At 43.5% G+C, this 13,645-nt stretch overlaps 1 protein-coding gene and 1 long non-coding RNA gene across 6 annotated transcripts in view; both read left to right on the top strand.

The window, feature by feature from the left end:
- The window catches only part of LOC144091497 (RNA-binding Raly-like protein), a 31,836-nt gene extending 20,999 nt beyond the window's left edge, over nt 1-10,837 (top strand). For 2 of the 5 annotated variants that reach the window (XM_077623875.1, XM_077623876.1), the window contains 8 exons: nt 2,787-3,081; nt 5,034-5,109; nt 5,180-5,227; nt 5,862-6,079; nt 6,267-6,362; nt 6,429-6,568; nt 6,654-6,687; nt 7,723-8,303. In XM_077623875.1, the coding sequence (XP_077480001.1) occupies nt 2,826-3,081; nt 5,034-5,109; nt 5,180-5,227; nt 5,862-6,079; nt 6,267-6,362; nt 6,429-6,568; nt 6,654-6,686 (867 nt within the window). In that variant the 5' untranslated portion in view covers nt 2,787-2,825 and the 3' untranslated portion in view covers nt 6,687; nt 7,723-8,303. Of the gene's footprint in view, nt 1-2,786; nt 3,082-5,033; nt 5,110-5,179; nt 5,228-5,861; nt 6,080-6,266; nt 6,363-6,428; nt 6,569-6,653; nt 6,688-7,722; nt 8,304-10,024; nt 10,077-10,468 lie in introns of those variants that run through there. The other 3 variants (XR_013305734.1, XR_013305736.1, XR_013305735.1) reach the window with 3 other exon arrangements.
- A 556-nt stretch (nt 10,838-11,393) lies between these two features.
- LOC144091499 (uncharacterized) lies at nt 11,394-13,569 on the top strand. Its single transcript, XR_013305737.1, has 5 exons — nt 11,394-11,682; nt 12,825-12,893; nt 13,060-13,160; nt 13,243-13,310; nt 13,402-13,569. It is a non-coding gene; the product is annotated as an uncharacterized LOC144091499 (long non-coding RNA).
- The last annotated feature ends 76 nt before the right edge of the window (nt 13,570-13,645 follow it).

Here is a 13,645-nt window from a genome sequence, read left to right as displayed (position 1 = left end):
AATAGAAGTTGCTGCATATTTTTTTCCGCTATTTGATGTACTCTCGGTACGAAGCGCATTTGAGTGAGCTGAACTCTCCGTCTATCGGGATAATAAAAGGGCTTATTTGCCGTCACGTCTTTCCGTCGGCGTGGTGACGGACGGCGTTTGATTTACTTTGGCGGGCTGGCGCCAAAGAGCAATCTCACGCGATATTGATGTCGGCGGGCAAACAACAGGACGTGTAATTATCATCAAACGGAGGCCGCAATCAAGCCCGCCGTCCCGCCGTCCCTCCCTCCCCCCGTACGTCAGCGAAAGGTTACGTTAGCGCCTTGATTCTTCTCCCTGACCTTTTTTTTCTTCTTCCCCAGCCTCACTAAAAAATATCAATAATTTTCTCGGCCTCGACGCCTCATCATTTAGTTTCTTTGTTTTATTCATCGGGGTCTTTTGTTAGGACGGCCGTTCGAATTTATCTCCCTTGGCATCCGTCAGTGGATTGGCCGCCAGCCCCTCCCGGTTTCAACGGATTGGACGCCGGGCTCCACGGCAGATGCTTTGGCGTCCAATCCATTTGGATTGGAAAAAATAAATCAACATTTCCACAAATTGTCCCCACACCAGTCAAATACGTGTGCGGTCGATTGGTCGCCGGTCTTTTGGTCGCGGTCTTTTGGTTGCCGTCTTTTGGTGGCGGTCTTTTGGTCGCTGGTCTTTTGGTCGCGGTCTTTTGGTCACCGGTCTTTTGGTCGCCAGTCTTTTGGTCACCGGTCTTTTGGTCGCCAGTCTTTTGGTCGCCGTCTTTTGGTCGCCCGTCTTTTGGTCGTGGTCTTTTGGTCGCCGGTCTTTTGGTCGCCCGTCTTTTGGTCGCGGTCTTTTGGTCGCGGTCTTTTGGTCGCCAGTCTTTTGGTCGCCGTCTTTTGGTCGCCCGTCTTTTGGTCGCCCGTCTTTTGGTCGCCCGTCTTTTGGTCGCCGTCTTTTGGTCGCCGTCTTTTGGTTGCCGGTCTTTTGGTCGCGGTCTTTTGGTCGCCGGTCTTTTGGTCGCCGTCTTTTTGTCTCCGTCTTTTGGTTGCCGGTCTTTTGGTCGCGGTCTTTTGGTCGCTGGTCTTTTGGTCGCCGTCTTTTGGTCGCCCGTCTTTTGGTCGCGGTCTTTTGGTCGGCCAAAAGTCCGGCGACAAAACAAGGTAAAACAAGACGGTCTACGCATCAATAAAAGCAAACAATGGCCCTGAGCAGTTTCACTGACCGACATGTGAGTGTAGAAGAGTTTGTCTGTACATGCGCTGTCCCTTTAAGAAGCTATGTCAGTTCAGTCAGGGTCTTAGCAAGTTCTCCAACTAAAAACAATAAAAGTCCGCGAAATTTGGAGCTTTTCTTTAGCCTAACAATTCCTAGGGCATTAAGTATGACTAAATAGTCATTCGCAGTTTGTATTTAGGGAATTTGAGCAACCATTTAAATGGTAATTATCAATAACCTTCCGGGCGACCAAAAGATCGGCGACTAAAAGATCGGCGACCAAAAGACCGGCGACCAATCGACCGTGTACCGTCAAATAATCCTTTGTCCTCATGGGAAAATTTTTTAAAAGGCCGCAAAGTCCAACTGGTCTGGCAACGACGAGGCGCTCTCCATCGTCTTTGGATTTCTTCGGGGAGCCTTTGGCGCACCCTTGTAAACAGGCTTTGTCAATGTTCTTGCGTCCGCACTCGGCAGAGAAAATAATCCGTAGGAAAGCCAGTCATCGCCATAGTAACACGCCTGTCGAGTGGCTCAAGTGTGTTTTTCCAAGCCGCGCCCGCCCGTCCATCCGTCGGGGACGCAGGTGAGGCGCCCGCCCCAGATGACTTTGTTTTCCCCTCCAAGATAGGGCGACCATCGGGTGTGGGCTTTTAAATGGAAATCCAGGCCCACGGCTTGGCTTTGGCTCTTTTTTTGGCTGGCGTCCGACCACCTGGATGGCGGAAAGTTGGACTCAAAAGCGGCCAGCCGACGTGCCCGCGGGGCCCATTAGGCATAGGCACGCCGCTAAGCGCTAAGCTGACAGTTAGCGTGCTCGCTAATGGCGGGCAAAGCCGTTGCGACACGCGGCCCCAAATCGCGGCTAGCTATTAGCATTTTGGCGGCGCCCGAGGTGGAGCCCGGAGCGCCGAGGCTGGCTTTTAAAAACAAAGGCTGTCGGGGTCAATTTAGGGAAGAGGTTCGTTTAGAGGGGGGCTAAATGAGTGCGCGCGCTACAAAACGGCGGCTGAAGTTGCTAGCCTGGCCTTTGACGTGTGCGGTCGATTGGTCGCCGGTCTTTTGGTCGCCCCGACCGTGACAACGGGCGACCAAAAGACCGGCAACCAAAAGACCGACGACCAAAAGACCGACGACCAAAAGATCTGCGACAAATCAAGGTAAAACAAGACGTTTTACGCATCAATAAAAGCCAACAATGGCCATGAGCAGTTTCACTGAGCCCACGTGTGAGTGTATAAGAGTTTGTATGTACATGCGCTGTCCCTTTAAGAAGCGACGTCAGTCAGGGTCTTAAGTTGTCCAACAAAAAACAATAAAAGTCTGGGAAATTCTGAGCTTTTCTTTAGCCTAATAATGACTAGGGCATTAAGTAGGACTAAATAGTCATTCGCAGTTTGTATTTAGGGAATTTGAGCAACCATTTAAATGGTAATTATCACTTACCTTCTGGGCAACCAAAAGACCAGCGACCAATCGACCGTGACCCGGCTTTGATGCGACCACGGTTTTACCAGGTAGTCGTCATATTTGGAATGCTACATTTTTTGGTGTGTTTTTTGCAGCTTGTTTCCGGGCGGCGGCAGTGGCGGGACGTCGGAAGGATGACGGGCAAAACGCAGACCAGCAACGTGACCAACAAGAACGACCCCCGCTCGCTGAACTCGCGCGTCTTCATCGGCAACCTCAACACGGCCACGGTGAAGAAGAGCGACATCGAGACGCTCTTCGCCAAGTACGGCAAGATCGCCGGCTGCTCCGTGCACAAGGGCTACGCCTTCGTCCAGTACGTCAACCAGCGCAACGCCCGCGCCGCCGTGGCCGGCGAGTACGCCCGCGTCATCGCCGGACAGCCCCTCGGTGAGTCTTTTCGCCCATGCCGTACGCCAAGGGTGTCAAACTCGGGTTGGTTCGTGGGCCACATTAACGTCAACTCGATTTCACGTGGGCCGGACCATTTTAGATATAATATTTAGATATTTTTTATATAAATGGATTAAAATAACTGGATTCAAAGCCCTGAATATTCCGTTTTTTTATAGATCTAAAACAATGTTTATATTAGCTTTTTTTATATATATTTTTAGATTTTACAAAATGATTTTTGAACTAAAAACCCAGAAAAAATGGATTAAAAAATGAAAATGATTGATTTAAAAGGGGGAAAATCCGGAAATTTAATAAACATCTATACTCTTCATTTGAATTTAATCCTAAAACAGAAAGTCGAAAGTGGAAAACGGAAAATATTTGTATATTTATTTTTAGATTTTACAAAATGCCTTTTGGACTAAAAACACACACAAAAATTGATTAAAAAATTGCAATGATTGTTTTTAAAAAGGGGAAAATCAGGAAATATAATGTACATAATCTATAATCATTTGAAGTTGATCCTAAAACAGAATGTCAGCACTCATGATTGACTTTCTCGGGCCGCACAAAATGAGGCAACGGGCCAGATTTGGCCCCCGGGCCGGCTCTTTGATACCTGTGCCATACGCCGTATTTGCGGTTCCAATTAATTCGATGTCTAGCGCCGTCGCTGATGGTTCGCGCTCCGTTTGATGTGGTTACCTGGCGCCCTTTTCTTATTTGGGCGCGCAGGATGGACGCTTAACAAATTGCGGGCGTTTAAAATCCAAAGTGGCGCTTTTGCCGGCTTTTCTGCGGGGGTCTAAGCAAGATCCTTTGATGGAGCGGAACCCTGACAGCTCGGGAGCGTGTCCTTCTTAGTCACGTATTTTTCTATTTTTCCTCTCGGTCCGCCGCCCCGAAACGGGAGCGTTTGAGCAAACGGCGTCCTGACGTGACACGGTGGCGATGGCGGTGGCGGTGGCGGCGGCGGCGGCGGTGGGGGTGTTTTTGCCCTCCGGAGGCAGCAGATGTGCACCGCGCTTTGGGAAGCATCATCAAACTCGTTTTTTTTTCCTCCTCAAGCTGTTGTGTGTTGCAGGCCTTTCCATGTGAGAAATTGGAGCTAAACGGATTGAAGCTAACTGTTTTTTTGACATTAAATTAAAAAGAAAAAATCAATTTAAATGGTAGAAAATCCAGATGAAGTCAGAACCCCGAAAGATCCACTCTAGATGGTACAATAAATTGAAATACATCAAAATAAATCCAAGGCTGCATGACGTTTAATTTTGCGTGCAATTCCACCGCCGACCACAAGACGGCGATGATTGGCAGAACGGTCTGACAAAAATTGAAAGTAAAAATCATTCGTGGCTGTTTGGAATTTGGAAGGAAGTTGAAAAGACGAACGTCGCCACATTTCGAAGTCGTCCGTATTGTGGGCGTAGCGGTTTTTGACCGTAACGCGACGCCGATCGATCGGCGACTTGGTAATCCTCTTCCATGGATTTTGCATCCAAATGAGCTTCTTAGTTCAGCGAAATGTTTTGTTGTGGTAATTGTAGTAGTCGTTTTTGAATTGTTTTAGCTGTATTTCGCCCCTAATGTAATCGCTTATTTCAATTTCTCATGTTTGTGGCAAGAATTGTGTGGGTAGAAATGTTTTCATATCACCATGCAGACATTTACGATGGGGGAAGGACACGGACCGCTGTGGTCAACAAGCGCCACCAAGTGGATGTTAGTCGCTTTGCATGACCTCAAAATCAACAGTAGAGGGCGCGCTTTCACGAATGAAATCATCCCTTTGGATTTTTTCCAATGGATTAGTGTTGTGCTTTCATTTTGGCACTACTTTCTCATTTTTAATCTGGATTGTTTACAATTTTGTCATCTATACTATGTTGACGTATCATTCCATAGACACCCTAACTCTCGTTTTTTTGTCTTTTCAGACATCAACATGGCCGGCGAGCCCAGACCGTACCGTCCCAAGGGCGCCTCCAAGAGGCCTCTGTCGGCTGTCTACAGGTCGGACGACTTTTGAACCCTCATTGGTCTTGGTGGGAGGGGGTTCAAATCTTGTTTTTTTTTTCCCCAGCGCTTACGAGTTTGACTTTGAGTACTACCGAGATGACTTTTACGGCAGGTACGTTTTCATTTCATCTTCTCTTCTATTTTGTTGAAGGCCTCAGGGCAGCAGCCATGTTGATCATGCACTAAAACGCCGTCACTACCTCTACTAGGTCATCACTTTAAAGCACGTGTCAAAGTGGCAGCCCGGGGGCCAAATCTGGCCCGGTGCGTCATTTTGTGTGGCCCGGGAAAGTAAATGATGAGTGCCGTGTTTCTGTTTTAGGATCAAATTCAAATGAAGAGTATAGATGTATATTAAATTTCCTGATGTTCCCCCTTTTAAATCATTAATTGTCATTTTTTAATCCATTTTTTCTGTGTTTTTAGTTCAAAAATCATTTTGTAAAATCTAAAAATATATTTAAAAAAAGCTAAACTAAACATTGTTTTAGATCTATAAAAACTGAATATTCAGGGGTTTTAATCCAGTTCATTTAATCCATTTATATTAAAAAAAAATCTAAATATTATATCTAAAATGGTCCGGCCTGCGTGAAATCAAGTTGACGTTAAAGCGGCCCGCCAAGCAACCCGAGTCGGCCACCCTTGCTTTAAAGTGACTCTAAACGGCGTTTTAGTGCAAGTATGAAAGTGCTTGAGCAACATAGCCCTGCTTGAAACTCTTCAACTTTTTGTGTTCATTTCAGGCTTTTGGACTACCACGGCCGAGTGCCTCCGCCTCCACCTCCGCGCGCCGCCATCCCCTTGAAGCGCTCGCGCGTGGCGCCGGCGGCGGCGTCCGCTCGCCGCCTCAAGGCCTCGTTCCCCGTCAAGACCTCGTGCTCGTCGTCGTCCTCGTCGGCGTCGGCGGCGTCCCCCGAGCCTCCCGTCGCTCTGTCCTCGTCCACTTCGGCCGCCGTCAAACGTAAGTTTTTCTCTCGTATTTGAAAATATATATTCCGAATCTATTTTGACATGTATTACGGCTTAAATGGTTCGATTTGCCCCAACAAAAACTGGCGCTTTTGTGTCCTTTGGCGATTTGTCCACCGAACGCTCGCCAAAAAAAGCCTTTTGCGCCTCCTCTGACACTTTTTTTTGTCGGTCGACAGTGAAGACGGAGCAGCTGCAGAGCATCAAACGCGAGCTGACGCAGATCAAGAGCAAAGTGGACGCCCTGCTGCTCCGTCTGGACAAAATAAAGCCCGGTGAGCGGCCGTCCCCGCCGATGGCGAGCGTTCCCCAGCGCCCGTTGACCGGCCGTCCCTTTTCAGACGCTCAGTCAAAGCGCCAGGACGCGTGGGAAAACACCGCCGATGATGGCGACGACGGCGGCGAGCCGACGGACGCCGAGGCCGGCGACACGAGAGACTGGGGCGAGGGCGACTACCCAGACGACGATGCTCAACATCTGGTAAAAAAAAAAAAAGTATTTGCATGGTCTTGAATGATGCTGGATGAAAGAATTCCCTTGTAATTGCTTTCTGTCTGTTTTGCAGATAGAAAACCACATTTCCGACGTGGACAATTAAGGTGAGTGTTTTTCTCTTGAACTTTTTCATTCACTTTCAATTTGAAACATTGAAAGTCTACTTTTGTACGGAAAGTGACTCGAGGAGCTCAAAGTAACGACAGCAACATTAGGAAGGGAACAAAATACCGTATTTTCACGCTTATATGGCACATCATATTTTTAGCCGCAGTGTCAGTAACGAGTGCTATTTCTGTATTTTAAACACACAAAGGACGCACCGTTTTTTTAGACGCATATATATTATATATGGATGAACATCGAAACGCAATAGCGCTGGCTACCGGAAGCAGCTTATTTCCGGGTTCCGGTGCGCAGTGACTGCTGGGAAATATAGTTCTTGCGCGCAACACCCACACGCTAAAAACACGCTTTAAAAAGGCAACAGAAGCAAAACTGAGTTTGGTTGTACTTTATTTAGCCATTTTACAACTTACTCACGTCATCATCATCACCCACAAATCCATCAAAGTCCTCATTTTCTGTGTCCTAATTAAACAATTGCCCAAATGAGTCTTCCAAAATGCTGGGTCCAGCGGTTGTAGTTCTCAAGCCTCTGGGAATGACGGCAAGCTCCGTGTTAATATATATAATATATATATATTTCGCAGTCTAGCTTTGAATGCTCCGTTGACGCCAACATCTAGCGGGAGGATTCCTTTTGTAAATCCAGCCGAAATGACGGCCAGCACCAAATTAGTGTGGTCGCCATCATACTAACTGTATTGAAGAACTGGGTGTATTAAGAACTCGATATCCCAGCAGTCACTGCGCAGTACTTTATCTACGGGAAAATAGTAGAGTCGGGGGCTGCTTTCCGTCGTTGTCCTATCGACTGATTTATTTGATTTGATCGTGATAACAATTTTAGTATTGGTCCATATATAAAGCGCACTGGATTATAAGGCGCCCTGTCTATTTTGGAGAAAATTGAAGACTTTTATGTGCGCCTTATAGTCGTGAAAATACGGTATGCATTTATTAGAAAGATGAAAATACAACACATGTCGATCAAGCAATGATTTTTGTCGCCGCAGGACACCCAAAAATTCCATTCCGGTCGGGACTGAAGACATTTTGGATCAAAACGGAATGGATTCATAGGAGAATGGCCCCAAAATGGAGAAGAAGGACAAGAAGAAGACTCCAGCAGGTTCTCTTCAACTCGCACTTTGGATTCGTCCATCCATTTTCTTCTGGTTGTCCGTTCTCCAACGGTCACCTGAAAATGCACAAAATTCACCACGTCACCATTTCTAGAATCATTTTATGTGCCATATGGATTTGACACATTTTGCTTACAAAACTTGAGATGTCACCAAGTCCCTAAACAAAACAAAATCAAGCTCATTACAGGATTCTATGATGTTCATTTGGATGCCTAACCAAATCATTATCATAGAAACACATTATGAGCTCCATTTTTTTAGGGACTTGGTGACATTTCAAGTATTGTAAGCAAAATGTGTCAAATGTCATTGGACCAGCAAAATTAGACAAGAACTATACATGTTTTAATATTTTAGCATTAAAGTGAATTTTGACATGCTTTCTTTAATTCTGCATATTTGTACTGTCATGTATTTCTGGCCCAAACTCAATTAAAAATGTGCCCTAACACGTCAAAGTTTGCTTTTGCTAAAATTATAGGTGTAGTCAAGACTTTCCAATTACGACAAGGTCAAGTGTGGCGACTTCATGGTGTAGTGGTTCAGTCGCCTGACTCCCATGTGGGCAGGTGTAGTTCGAATCCCGGTTGGGAAACTTTTTCCCTTAATTATTTCTATATATGTGTAGTCAAGACTTTCTAATAATGACAAACTAAAGTGTGGTGACTTCATTGTGTAGAGGTTAGCTCACCTGCCTGCCATGTGGGCAGCTGGGGTTCAAATCCCGGTTTGGAACCATTTTTCCCTTAAATAAAAACAACCATGTGCAGTCAAGACCTTCCAATAATGACAAAGTAAAGTGTGGCCACTTCGTGGCGTAGAGGTTCGTCCACCTGACTGCCATGTGGGCAGCTAGGGTTCGAATCCCGGTGTCGTTTGACTAATCACTACCCTATGTAGTTCAGTATATGGATGATCCTTTTTTCATTAAAATAAAGACTTAGTCATTTTCAACAGTTGCTGTTCGCCAGTCAGCCGAAGGTCATTGGGTGCTCTCATTTAAGGAAAGATGACTTAGTCTTTTTTAATGGCAAAATGGTTCATCCACCAGTCTGTCCCAAGTCAACGGCCACCGGGATTCGAACCCTGCTTGCCCACACGGCAGTCAGGTGAGTGAACCTCTACACCATGAAAGAACCACACTTAACTTTGTCATTATTGGAAAGTCTTGACTACACACGGTTGTTTCTATTTAAGGGAAAAATGATTACTAACTGGGATTTGAACCGCAACTGCCTGCATGGCAGTCAGGTGAACAAACCTCTCCACCATGAAGTAGCCACACTTTACTTAGTGATTATTGGAAAGTCTTGACTACACACGGTTGTTTCTATTTAAGGGGGAAAATGATTCCAAACCAGGATTTGAACCCTACCTACCCACATGGTAGGCAGGTGAGTGAACCACTACACCATGAAGCCAGCACAATTAACTTTGTCATTATTGGAAAGTCTTGACTACACATATATAGAAATTATTAAGGGAAAATGTTTCCCAACCGGGATTGGAACCACACCTGCCCGCAAGGCAGTCAGGTGAACATGAGACCTGATATTTGGAATAGCACCTATAATTTTAGCAAAAGCACACTTTGACCTGTTAGGGCACCTTTTTCATTGAGTTTGGCCCAGAAATACATGACAGTACAAATATGCAGAATTAAAGAGAGAGTGTCAATATTCTCTAATGCCAAAATATTGAAAGATGTATAGTTTTCAGTATGAATGGACGTGCGGGCGGGCCAACAGTTACCATGGCAACAGCAGCTCGGCTGAGCCTTGTACAGAAAAATGTACATTTTTGTATAATATTTTTATCAAAAGGCATGTTACGTGTACTTTATGTTAAGATCACCCCCAAAAAAACCTGAAAATATATTTAAATGACATCTGTTGGAAAGAAAAATAAACGTTGCTCTGTGTATATGTATATATAAAACTATTTGTGTTGGCCTTTTTAAGTCAATGATTTTTTTTTTGTCTTTTTCATCTCGTCGTCGCCGTTGGGCGGGACGCCGCTGTCGTGCTCCTGAAATGGCGTTTGTGTCATTTACTTTCAAAGCCTTACTACATAAATGGTTGTTTTTATTGAAGGGAAAGACTTGGTGTTTTCATTTTTTTGAATAGAAAATTGTTCATTCATTTTCTATATTGCCCATCTTTGTTTGCAGGTAAAGTGAGGACACTGTGGTGCAGAGGTTCGTTTGCCTGATTCCCACGCAGGTAAGTGTGGTTCGATTCCTGGTGTGGTGTCATTTTCCCTTAAATTGAAACAACCATGTGTAGTCAAGACTTTCCAATAATGACAAAGTTAAGTGTGGTTCCTTCATGGTGTAGAGGTTTGTTCCCCTGACTGCCATGCGGGCAGTTGTGGTTCAAATCCCAGTTGGTAATCATTTTTCCCTTAAATAGAAACAGCCATGTGTAGTCAAGACTTTCCAATAATGACAAAGTAAAGTGTGGCCAATTGTTGGCGTAGAGGTTTGTTCACCTGACTGCCATGTTGGCGGCTGGGGTTCGAATCCTGGTGTTGTTTGACTGATCACTACACTATGTAGTTCAGTATATGGATTAACTTTTTTTCATTAAAATAAAGACTTAGTCATTTTTTTCAGCAAAACAACTTTTCCAGTCAGCCTTCGACACCATGTGCACCACCGGGACGTGAACCTTCACCCGCCGCATGGTAGGCAGGTGACTGACCCACTACACCATGAGGTAGCACACATAGTCATTTGATGCTGTTATTTAAGGAAAAATTTAGTCTTTTTTAATGGCAAAATGGTTCATCCACCAGTCTGTCTTAAATCAGCGGCCACCAGGGTTCGAACCATAACCTGCCCACACGGCAGTCAGGTGAGCAAACCTCTACACCATGAAGTCACCATACTCGAATTTGTCGTTATTGGAAAGTCTTGACTACACACGGCTGTTTCTATTTAAGGGGAAAAAAAATTCCAACTGGGATTTGAACCGCAACTGCCCGCATGGGAGGCAGGTAAGCAAACCGCTACACCATGCAGCAGCCACACTTTACTTTGTCATTATTGGAAAGTCTTGACTACACACGGTTGTTTTTATTTAAGGGAAAAATGATTACCAACTGGGATTCGAACCCCAGCTGCCCACATGGAAGGCAGGTGAACAAACCTCTACACCATGAAATAGCCACACTTAACTTGGCCATTTCTGGAAAGCCTTGACGACACACAGTCGTCTCTATTTAAAAGAAAAATGTCTTGGTCTTTTTTGGATAGAAAATGGTTTATCCACCTTAATATTGCACAACCTGGAAAAAGTGGTGTGGGTTGCCAGAGCTTAACACAGCCAACCCATTGGGACTCAAGAGCCACTTCAAGACTTTTTTTGGACCTCTTTCAAACGTTGGCCATCAAAGTGCAGACTTTTGACCATTTTGACCCATTTAAGAGCACCTTTGTTGAATGATATTTCATTATACACAGCTGTGTATGATGACAATAAAGGCTTTTGATTTGATATAAAGGCGTAGCATCCCCTTTCATTGCAAACTATTATATTTTTAAAAAAGAAAAAAAAGTCGAGGGCGTTCCCTGAATTGACGTCACATTGGTGAGCCGGAAGTGAAACCGACCGGAAGAGACAATGGAAAAAATCGGTTTTTATTGACCTGTATGCTATGTTTTGTTTGTAAACGTCTTTTCAGCTTTTTAATCGCATGATCTAAACGGCCTCATTTGGGTCAGCTCCAACCAAGATACGTTTGTTAAAGGACATGAACAGAAGTCCACCAAGAAGTTGTTGTTTTCGACGTTGGCTGATTTTTGTGTACTCGACGCATGCCGAAAAGGTAAGAAATGCTACCGTTCTCTCCATTGCAAGCTTCTCTAAAGATAGAGTTGCACTTGCAGTCATAATATCTCCCAATCGAATTGCGTTGAGTATTTTTTAATCATTTCAAAGATCGCACAAGGAGAGAAAAGAAGACGGCTCAATGATGACTTTTCCAATTCGAAATTCCTTTATAGACCATTTGTCATAAAACGAAAATCCTAATTGTGGAAAGACACTCTCCAGTAATATTGGTGATATCTGACGATTTGATTTATTTATTTATTTTTGGTAATGACCATGTATGTATAGTAAGGCTTTTTTTCCTTAAAAATCGACCATGTATAGTAAGGCTTTTTTTAAAATAAAAAACGACCATGAATAGTAAGGATTTTTTTCATAAAAAACGACATAGTATAGTAAGGCTTTTTTCTTAAAAACGACATAGTATGGTAAGGATTTATTTCTTAAAAAAACGACATATTATAGCAAGGCTTTAAAAAAACAAAAAAAAAAACGACATACTATAGTAAGGCTTTTTTTTCTTAAAAAACGACATAGTACAGTAAGGCTTTTTTCTTTAAAAAACGACATAGTACAGTAAGGCTTTTTTTCTTAAAACAACAACATAGTATAGTAAGGCTTTTTAATAAAAAAAACGACATAGTATAGTAAGGCTTTTAATAAAAAACGACATAGTATAGTAAGGCTTTTAATAAAAAACGACATAGTATAGTAAGGCTTTTTTCTTAAAAAAAACAACCATGTATAGTAAGGCTTTTTTTCCTCAAAAAACGACATAGTATAGTAAGGCTTTTTTCTTAAAAAACGACATAGTATAGTAAGGCTTTTTTTTTTCTTTAAAAAACGACATAGAATAGTAAGGCTTTTTTCTTAAAAAACGACATAGTATAGTAAGGCTTTTTTTTCGTTAAAAAATGACAATGTATAACAAGGCTTTTTTCCCTTAAAAACGACATAGTATAGTAAGGCTTTTTTTCTTTAAAAACGACATAGTATAGTAAGGCTTTTTTATCTTAAAAAATGACATAGTATAGTAAGGCTTTTTTCTTTTAAAAAACGACATAGTATAGTAAGGTGTTTTTCCTTCAAAAAATGACCATGTATAATAAGGCTTTTTTCTTGTGGTCTCTCTGACAGGATGGAGTAGGTTTGGGAGCAGCTTGCGGATGAAGCGCCGCCCCGACTGGTCGCCTTCGTATTGGCTCGGTATGTGATGTCTCGCCTTGTTACAGCGATCATAGTGCATGTGCACAACCACATCCCCTTACAAAAATCTTTAGAATTAAGAAAAATATTTCTTATAATTAAAAGTCAAGGTCACATAATAGAACAAGAGATACTTTGCTGTCAACTTTTATTTTTATTTTTTCAGATGAGTGACAAAGGCAAAAATGGATGACTTGTGGGATGGACAGTCTTCCAACAAAAAGGTTTCCCAAACTGTGGAGCGCGAGGACACCTGAAGACAAAAAAGTAAGTTTAAAGAGACATTCATGTTGCTGTGCAGAAAATATTTCTTTTCTTTTGTTTTTCTTAGACTCACCTGCGGATGTAGGATCTCTATCAAACCGGATCCCGTTTCCACCGCATGCAAGATTTCTTACATTTTGACCCAATAATGAGGTATAGTGCCCACTTAGTATACAAAAGTTGCCTGGATTGATTCCCACATCCTTAAATATTTCCAAAATATTTCTTTTCTTGTTTTTCTTAGACTCGCCTGCGGATGGCGGTGATGTAGGATGTCGATTTCACCAGGTGGCTGACTTGGCCTCAATAGTAGAGCACCAACTTACCATACAAAAGGTCATTGGTTAGATTCCCCGCCTCCTCCAACTTCTCACTTTCCAGGTCAAATAAAAACTGAGTGGGCAGGACTGTACTTTTTAAGGAGGTGGCTTATACACTTAGTTAAATTACTCGAGCGCCCTCTCAGGGAAAAGACTTAGGCGGCCGAA

The sequence above is a fragment of the Stigmatopora argus genome, chromosome 17 (assembly GCF_051989625.1).
Source record: "Stigmatopora argus isolate UIUO_Sarg chromosome 17, RoL_Sarg_1.0, whole genome shotgun sequence".
In the NCBI taxonomy this organism is placed as follows: Eukaryota; Metazoa; Chordata; class Actinopteri; order Syngnathiformes; family Syngnathidae; genus Stigmatopora; species Stigmatopora argus.
Note: the sequence above shows the minus strand (reverse complement) of the source record. Positions and strands in the feature narration are given on the sequence as shown.